Consider the following 9,348-nt stretch of genomic DNA (forward strand, 5'->3'; position numbering starts at 1 on the left):
TTTTTAAAAGGTAGCAAACAATTGTGATGGAATAAGAAAGACTTCAATAAAGCAAAGACTATTTAGTAATTTCAAAACATTATTCCCAAACAGCAGCCAAAATTTGATACGCTCAAATTACACCTATTAATGATATAACGGACGTTGTCAAATATAGTAACGAATATGGTGTAAAAAGGTTACTAAAATCTTATGATGCTATGTTTAGGTCTAATGTCTTAATCCGATGATTTTGGTAAAAGTTGGGTTTTTAGTGACTAATTGCTAACTATTGCTTTGGTTGTGAATTTATGGTAAAAGAAACTACCAGGTTGTGAAGTTAGATGGAGTGTCCGATCATGGGTATTGATCTTGATACATTTCTAATGGATCATTATATGGATGCACTTAATCTCTATATGAATCTCACTATTTCCCAATAAATAAGATTATCTCTTTCTATGATTTTCCCAAATATAAGTAACAATGAAGAATGATTAATCATGCCAAGTAAATTCTTCTTATTTCTCGTTGAATTTATTTAAACAAAGTTTAAAGCTTTGAGTTCTTTATTTATTCTTACCAACCCTAATTATTTTCCCAACAAATTAAGGTTTATGGCTTTAATCAATGTTTGCAACCATTAATTATGAATGAAGAATGAAGAATAAATAAACTCCTAATAATCCATTATATGTATATCAATCACAAACCCAATCACAAGACACCCATCAATCGGGTTCACAACCCTAGTAATGAAATTAGCCTCGCCATGATAAAGAACAAGAAACAAGAAATTGAAGAATTCATAATTGCTTACTTTAAAAGAAGAAAGGAACGATAATACTTAATCAACATACCAACCTTCAAAAACTAGAGAGTATTTGTTATTCTAAGTCAAGAGACAAAAATATGACAACTGATAATAATTAAAACCCTACAACGGACTATTTATAGGTTTCAAAATATAAAATTATAGAATTTGCACTTAGGTCTCAGGCGGCACTTATACGGTGCTCGTACAAATTTCCACGGACCGTACAAGACTTCTACGGCTTTCTTCATTCGAGGCGTCTTCGGAGAATAACACGAAGCGGCTCTCCACGGTCCGTAATGTTATACGGCTCGTACATCACCTTTCGTGAAGCATCTTCCATTATAAGTACATCTGGTTATACGGCCCGTACAATATTGTACTTGTCCGTAGAAAATGTCCGTGGTTCAAGATCCGTCATCCCGCGCGACATTCGTTAAGTTGCCACCTTTTTGTAAGACCGGAAATACGGTTCAGAAACTTTCGACAGACAGTGAAACTCAAGCTTCAGTGCAACTTTTCTGTAACTTCTACTCCTTGAACCCGAACTTCCCGATTTACCTGAAACATGTCAAAAACACATCAAAATAGCACATACTTGCCTAAAAACAAGTAAAACTTCTCGTAAAAGAGTATCAGATGTGCTATAATTTCCTAGCACATCATATATGCTGGCCAACAATGACCAATTGGTCGGCTTTCGAGACAACCCAGTGCTCATCATGAGGTTGTTCAGTCGAAGTTTGACTGGAGAAGCCTCAGAATGGTTCACGATGCAAGATATAGGTTGTTGGGTCAGATGGGAAGACATGGTTGCGGCTTTCATGGAAGATTCCGCTTTAATATGGAACGGTACCGGATAGATACTATTTGGAGAAAGTAATTTAAGTCCACCAAAACTTCCCGCGAATATGCGGCGAAGGGTGGAGAACGAGAGGCTACCGAGTACAACTTTCGTAGGGTGAAGAAGAACTTGTGTCGATTTTTATTCGTTCACAAGAAACAGATTTCTATGATAGAATGCTTTCAATGGTGGGAAGACTTTTTTCTGAATTGGTCAAAATGGGCGAGGCCATAGAAGATGGTCTCAAGACTTGCCGAATCATAAGCATGACTTGAAAATCCGGTTCAATCGGCCAGTTAAGCAAGAAGAATGAAAGACGTGGCTAGCATATCCCCACACTCTAGTCCCAAACCCAAAAGAAAGGAAGATTTTCTTATGGAAGCAAGGAACCCCAAATGCCTATATCTCTTACAACATGGTGCCGTATATTACGCGCAATCGACCTTTTCAATCACCAAAATTCCCAAGCCACCAAATGCCTTATCACCTCAAATTGCCAAGCTCCACGACAAATTATCAAACTCCCACCCATCTACCGCACCCCCACAAAATAACCAACCCAATACCTACCAGAATCAACCACCACCAAATGCTTATAATGTGCCACGTCCGAATTTTGAGAAGAAACCCCCTCTGGTATTCACTCCGCTGATGGAATCTCGGACTTATTTATTCAAAAGATTAAGTGTAGCTGGGATGATCCAAGTGCTTCCCCCAAAGGTTGTCGATGCAAATAGCCGATTTTACCGGTCGACTGAGACATGTGCTCATCATTCCAATGGCATAAGACACAGTACCGAGGATTGCATTAACCTCAAGTACAAGATACAGGACCTGATTGACCGAAAGGAAATTGTACTCCAAACGGCCCCTCCAAATGTGAACACCAACCCTTTGCCAAACCATGGCAATAATGTGATTCACATGATTGAAAAAGAAGAAGACTGGGTCGTAGAAAGGCCCACAATTTGCGATTTTACCAAAGAACTTGAGCGCACAGTAGTGTCATTGTCTTTGCAAGAATGCCCGCAATTCAAAGTATTAATCCCTAGCCCAGTGACAACACACATTGCTCAAGTGACTCCAGCGCCACCTCGCAAAGAGTTCGTAGTCCAAGTTGCTGCCGCACATGGCATTACAAGATCAGGAAGATCCTACACTCCCCGAAGACACTGGCCCAAGGACAATCCGAAGGAGAAATCAGAAAAAGACTATCACCGAAGGAGAAGCTAAAGATTTCTGGCTCCGAATGCAGCCAAAGGAATACTCCATTGTTGAGCATTTAAAGAAAATGCCAGCCCAAATCTCTTAGTACTGGCATTTCTGCAAAGTTCACCTCAACACCGTCTCGCCCTAATGAAGGCATTAGAGGAAGCTCATGTCCCAGCTGGAACAAACAGTGAAAATCTGGCCAAAATGGTCGCTCATATTATGAAAGAACATCAAATTGCCTTCACAGAGAAAGAGTTTCCCAAAGAAGACACAAACCACAACGAAGTGTTGCACATCACTATCATGTGCCACAACAAAGTGGTAACTCGGGTATTAATAGACAACGGAACAGGACTTAACATCTCCCTGAGTCTACCCTAACTCAGCTAGGATATGACCTTGGAAAGGTACGTCAAATCCACACTAACATAAGAGCGTTTGACGGAGGACGTTGTGATGCTACTGGGTAGTTAACTTGGACATTCAAATAGGACCAGCTGAATTCGGCACTGAATTCCAAGTCATGGAAATACCCGCCAATTACAATTTTCTTTTAGGAAGGCCATGGATCCACATGGCAGGAGCAGTACCATCCTCGCTTCATTAATCTGTAAAGTTTTTCTGGGAAGAGAAAGAAGTGGTGGTCCACAGAGAAGCCATCATGCACAATTACCCAGACAATTATGTACCTGTCATTGAAGTTGCCCCTAAAGGAATGGATTTCCATGTCATGGAGTTAGTGGGAGCGGCCCACAGGATAGATTCCCCTGAAGTTCGCATGCCAGCAGTTTACAAAATGATTGTTGGCACTATGATCCTAAATGGGTTTGAACCCGAAAAAAATCTGGGAAAGATCCTACAGGGCATCACCGAGCCCATTCCCATTCTTCAAGATAATTTTCACTTTGAGCTTGGTTACATCCCAACAAAAGAAAAGATCCCTACCAAGAAGAAATAAGAGGTTGCGGATCTTTGCAAACCCATTCCAAACCTGTATCAGTCATTTCCCCCAATGAATGCCTATGCCTGGAGATGCTGACATTGAAGAAGGGATAAGGATGCTATTCTAAGAAGAAGATTGCTCCGTGATTCTGGAAGAATGTGCTGAAGCGCCCACCATCAAAGAGGCAGAATCGGGCGAGCAGCTGTCTAACTGGACCTCTACCCCGCTACTAGCTCTTCGGTAGAGAAAGATGAATTTATTTTTGAAAATGGGGAGAATCGGTCTAGGCCCGATTACTCACCCTCTTGTCACTTACATACCTCGTAATGTTTTCAAAAACGGAAATGGCTTGATCTAAGCAAAGACCACAGTTTGTATTTCTGAATATATTTTAAATCAATGAAAGCCTCGTTTGTCAAAAACTATTTTATTTATTTGTTACATGCATACTTATACTAACATATTTTGCCTTGAATTTTCAGTAATAAAAATAATAAAGCAACCTTAAATGTCATGACATGTTGCGAAACAAATGAGTCGGGCAGCGTAGAGGAAGAAGAGTATGAGGAATACGATGAGACCACAATGCTACTTGAAAGTCTCGCAGAGGAAGTAGAATAGCTAGAGAATGAGCAGAAGCCAAACCTGGACAAAACAGAAGCCATAAATCTAGGTGATGAAGAAGATGTCAAAGAAACAAGGATAAGTGCATACCTAGATACTCCTTTAAAAGAAGAATTGATAAGTTTATTGAGGAAGTACGTGGATATCTTCGCATGTCTGTACGCCGACATGCCAGGACTAAGCACCAACATAGTATCCCACAGGCTACCCATCAATGAGGGCTTTGCTCTAGTAAAACAGAAGACCCGACAATTCAAACCGGATCTTAGTATTTGAATCAAAGATGAGGTGGAGAAACAAATTGAGTCAGGAGTGGTAAAAATGACATCATACCCCACATGGCTGGCCAATATAGTTCTAGTACCCAAGAAAGATGGCAAGATAAGAATGTGCGTGGATTATCGAGATCTTAACAAGGCTAGCCCAAAGGATAATTTTCCACTCCCGAACATCCACATACTCATAGATAATTGTGCCAAGTAAGAGCTACAGTTATTTGTGGATTGTTTTGCCGGCTACCACCAAATCTTAATGGATAGAGAGGATGTCGAGAAAACAGCCTTCATCACCCCATGGAGAGTGTACCATTACAGAGTAATGCCCTTCGGCCTCAAGAATGCCGGCGCAACATACATGACTACCATTTTCCAAGACATGATTCACAAAGAAATTGAAGTCTATGTGGACGATTTCATTATCAAATCAAGGGAAAGTTCGGAGCATACCACACATTTGAGGAAATTCTTTGACAGGCTCCGAAAGTTTAGCTTGAAATTGAACCCAGCCAAATGTGCGTTCGGAGCACCGACTAGAAAATTACTGGGGTTCATAGTCAACCGAAGGGGCATAGAGCTAGACCCAACAAAGATCAAAGCAATCCAAGAACTACCTCCTCCCCAAACTAAGAAGGAAATCATGAGTTTCCTGGGAAGGCTGAATTACATTGGGAGATTCATAGCTCAATCCACCATCATTGTGGAGCCCATCCTCAATTTTTTGAAAAAGGACGCTTTTGTAAAATGGACAGAGGAGTGCCAAGAGGCATTCAACACTATCAAGAGATACTTGTCCAACCCACCAGTCTTGGTACCACCAAGGCCCGCGAGTCCATTGCTGCTATACTTGTCAGTTGCTGAAAAGGCCTTCGGCTACGTGTTAGGGCAACACGATGAAGAAGGGAAAAAAGAGTGTGCCATTTACTATCTGAGCAAGAAATTCACAGCCTGTGAGGCAAGATATACGCTAGTGGAGAAAACCTGTTGTGCTCTAACTTGGGTGGCTCAGAAATTGAGGCATTATTTGTCTTCATACACCACTCACCTCATATCCTTAGATGGATCTGTTGAGGTACATATTTGGCCAGCCTATGCCCATTGGGAAGTTAGCCTAATGGCAGATATTGTTAAGTGAATTTGACATCGTGTACATAGCCCAGAAAGCCGTCAAAGGACAGGCCTTGGCTGACTTACTAGCCGCAAGCCCGGTGGATGAAGAGCTTGAACCACTTCGCACCCATTTCCCAGACGAAGGGGTGTTGGCCATAGAAGAAGGAGCAACAGAATCTTATACTGGCTGGAAACTATTCTTTGATGGAGCGGTGAATTACAAAGGTTCCGGAATCGGAGTGGTCTTGATATCAGAAAATGGGCAACACTACCCATGGCCGCCAAGCTCAAATTCCGTTTTACCAACAACATGGCTGAGTACGAGGCCTACATCCTAGGTCTCCGAATGGCACTAGACATGAATATCGATGAATTATTGGTCATTGGAGATTCCGAGCTACTGATTCATCAAGTACAAGGCGAATGAGCCATTAAGAATGAAAAGATCTTACCATATGTGAACTTGGCACAAAGATTGTGCAGGAAATTCAGAAAGATCAAATTTCGGCATACACCAAGAGCTCAGAATGAATTTGCTAATGCACTGGCCATGATAGCATCAATGATCCAACATCCTGAAAGCAGTCACATCGACCCGCTAAGGATAAGTCTGAAAGAAGAGCATGCCCACTGCTGCCACGTAGAGGCTGAGCGAGATGGCAAGCCATGGTACAATGACATCAAAATGTATCTAGAAAGACGGGAATATCCCGAAGGCATTACAAATGGACAAAATAAGACCAGCCGAAGGATGGCAAATGGTTTCTTCCTAAACAAAGAAGTGCTATACAAACGAATGCCGGATTTGGGTCTACTTAGATATGTAGATGCCAGTGAAGCCTCCAAACTTCTAAAAGAAGTACACGCCGGAACATGTGGATCCCATATGAATAGCTTTGTATTGGCAAAAAAGATTCTACGAGCTGGATACTATTGGATGACTATGGAAAGTGATTCTATGCAAATATGTGCAAAGGTGCCATCAATGCCAAATCCACGGTGATCTAATCAAGGTCCCTCCAAGTGAGCTTAATGCTATGAGTTCACCATGGCCTTTCGTTGCTTGGGGCATGGATGTTATTGGACCCATTGAACCCGCAGCTTCAAATGGCCACCGGTTCATTTTAGTTGCCATTGATTACTTCACCAAGTGGGTGGAAGCAACGTCTCACAAATCAGTAACAAAGAAAGTGGTAGCTGACTTCGTGCGAAACCACATCATATGCAGATTCGGTGTGCCCGAGTCCATCATAATAGACAATGGAGCAAATCTGAATAGCCACGTGATAAGGGATATCTGTGAGCAATTCAAGATCACCCACCGAAATTCGACGGCCTATCGGCCACAAATGAACGGAGCCGTAGAAGCAGCCAACAAAAATATCAAGAGGATATTGAGAAAAATGACTGATAATCATAAAGGTTGGCATGAGCAGTTGCCTTATGCTTTATTGGGATACCGTACTACGGCCAGAACTTCAACAGGAGCAACTCCATACTTGTTGGTCTATGGAACTGAAGCAGTCATACCTGCTAAAGTTGAGATACCTTCCCTGAGGATCATTCAAGAAGCAGAATTAAACAATGCTGAATGGATCCGAGCTCGATATGAGCAATTGGCTTTAATTGATGAGAAAAGGATGGTTGCCATATGTCACGGTCAATTGTACCGACAAAGGATGGCAAGAGCCTTCAACAAGCGAGTCAGAACTAGACTTTTCAAATTGGGCAAATGGTGCTCAAAAGAATTTTTCCACATCAAGATGAATACAAGAGGAAGTTTGCTCCCCATTGGCAAGGTCCTTATGTGGTCCGCAAAGTACTCTCCGGAGGAGCAGTAGTGTTGGCAGAAATGGACGGACAAGAGTGGCCAAAGCCAATCAACTCAGATGCAATCAAATGCTACTATGCATGAAGAAGGAGTTTCTTAGTTTGTAATAGTACTCTTTGCTTGTAATCGTTATTCTATTTGCTTGTATTAGTTATTATTTCCTTTTGCTTGTAATCGTTTTGTAATAGATAGGCAAAACAAAACATCTTTTGTAATATGAACTACGCAATGACCTGACTTCCTCACAGTGGGATACGTAGGTAGTCCATTTGGGACACGATCACATTATTAGTAAAAACAAAAAGTCCCTTATTTTTATTTTTTGAACTACGTTCGACCTGAATTCCTGCTGCGACAGGATACGTAGGCGCTCTTTGAGCTCGGTCGTACCAAAAGAAAAACTCAAGAAACCCCTAGGAAGCCTCAAAGATAGGACTTCACAAAGGAGCAAGGATTGTTGCACGCCCAACTGGGGCAGAATTTTTGAGGTCTCAAAAATTTGTGCCGTCAATCCGCTACAAAGAGTCAGCTAACCTAGAGTTTCAAAATGGATCAGAAACTTTGAAAAGCTCTCAGAATTCCTCATTTATTCAATATTGTAAGCAAAGGCGAGAAATTTTAGGGGACCTCAAAATTTCCAAAAAATGTCGGCATGAGAATTCGTCAAAAAAAGCATGATAATTCGTCAAAAATTTCGCACGAGGAAGCAAAGAACCCCAGTCACGAAAGAAGGGATCTCCCTCATTCAAAGCACATGTCATGAAAATTAACCTTACAACTTTCAAAACAACGCATTTATCTCCCCACAAATAGATATTTTTATAGTAACTTTACAAAAAATGATTTTCTGCATGATGAAAATAAATTTATCTTTCGAATACCGGAGCCAAAGGGGTTTGCGAGTCCAGAAAGCCGAAGATGCGACAGTGCCGGCAACACGAATCAACTTTAGATAGGAAAAAAGTAATCCGTTTCTGATGCAGGTCCTAGGACATCGGAAGACGCTCCTTTTTCTAACTTTGCTTCATGTGCAAAAAATGGTTCGCCAAAGAAGATCAAGACCACTGCTGGGATCAGGCTTTCAAAATATATATCCAGCCACGAAGGCCATAGGGTTTTGAATGCCACCAAGGACAAAATATCTAGCCACAAGGGCTAGGGAAGATCAGAATGCCATAAAGGTTAAATATCCAGCCACGAGGGCTGTAAGATTTTGAATGCCAACAGGACGAATATCAAGTCATAAAGGCTATTAAAGGATAAAAAATGCCACGAGGGCAAAATATTAAGCCACAAAGGCTACAAAATGACTGAAATTGCCGCAAAGGAAAATGTTTGGCCAAAAGGGTCGCAACAAGAATGAACGGCATACTTGACCAAAAGGGTCACAACATAAAGGACGAAAGAAAGACGATTTAGCCAAAGGGGCCATATCTGTCATTTGCATCACTTCTTCTTATTTGCCAAGAGGGCCATTGCATATCTACTTTCCTACTGCCGAGAGGGCCATCACTTCTTCTTATTTGCCAAGAAGGACATTGCATATCCATGCCAAGAGAGCCATTCATACAAACATGCCAAGAGGGCCATTCATACAAACATGCCAAGAGGGCCATTTATTTCAATTGCCGAAAGGGCCATGCATATAAACTACCGGATGCAGCAAGACAACAAAGCGATGTAAAACCGGTCATGAGACCGCAGTATTCGTCCCTA

General features: G+C 41.5%; 1 protein-coding gene across 1 annotated transcript; it reads left to right on the forward strand.

The window, feature by feature from the left end:
- The first annotated feature begins 6,838 nt into the window (after positions 1 to 6,838).
- Positions 6,839 to 7,642, forward strand: LOC132042468 (uncharacterized). Its single transcript, XM_059432998.1, has one exon. It carries the CDS (start codon positions 6,839 to 6,841, stop codon positions 7,640 to 7,642), a length of 804 nt encoding a protein of 267 aa, XP_059288981.1.
- Positions 7,643 to 9,348: the final 1,706 nt, after the last annotated feature.

This window comes from Lycium ferocissimum, unplaced genomic scaffold (assembly GCF_029784015.1).
Source record: "Lycium ferocissimum isolate CSIRO_LF1 unplaced genomic scaffold, AGI_CSIRO_Lferr_CH_V1 ctg15490, whole genome shotgun sequence".
Classification (NCBI taxonomy): domain Eukaryota; kingdom Viridiplantae; phylum Streptophyta; class Magnoliopsida; order Solanales; family Solanaceae; genus Lycium; species Lycium ferocissimum.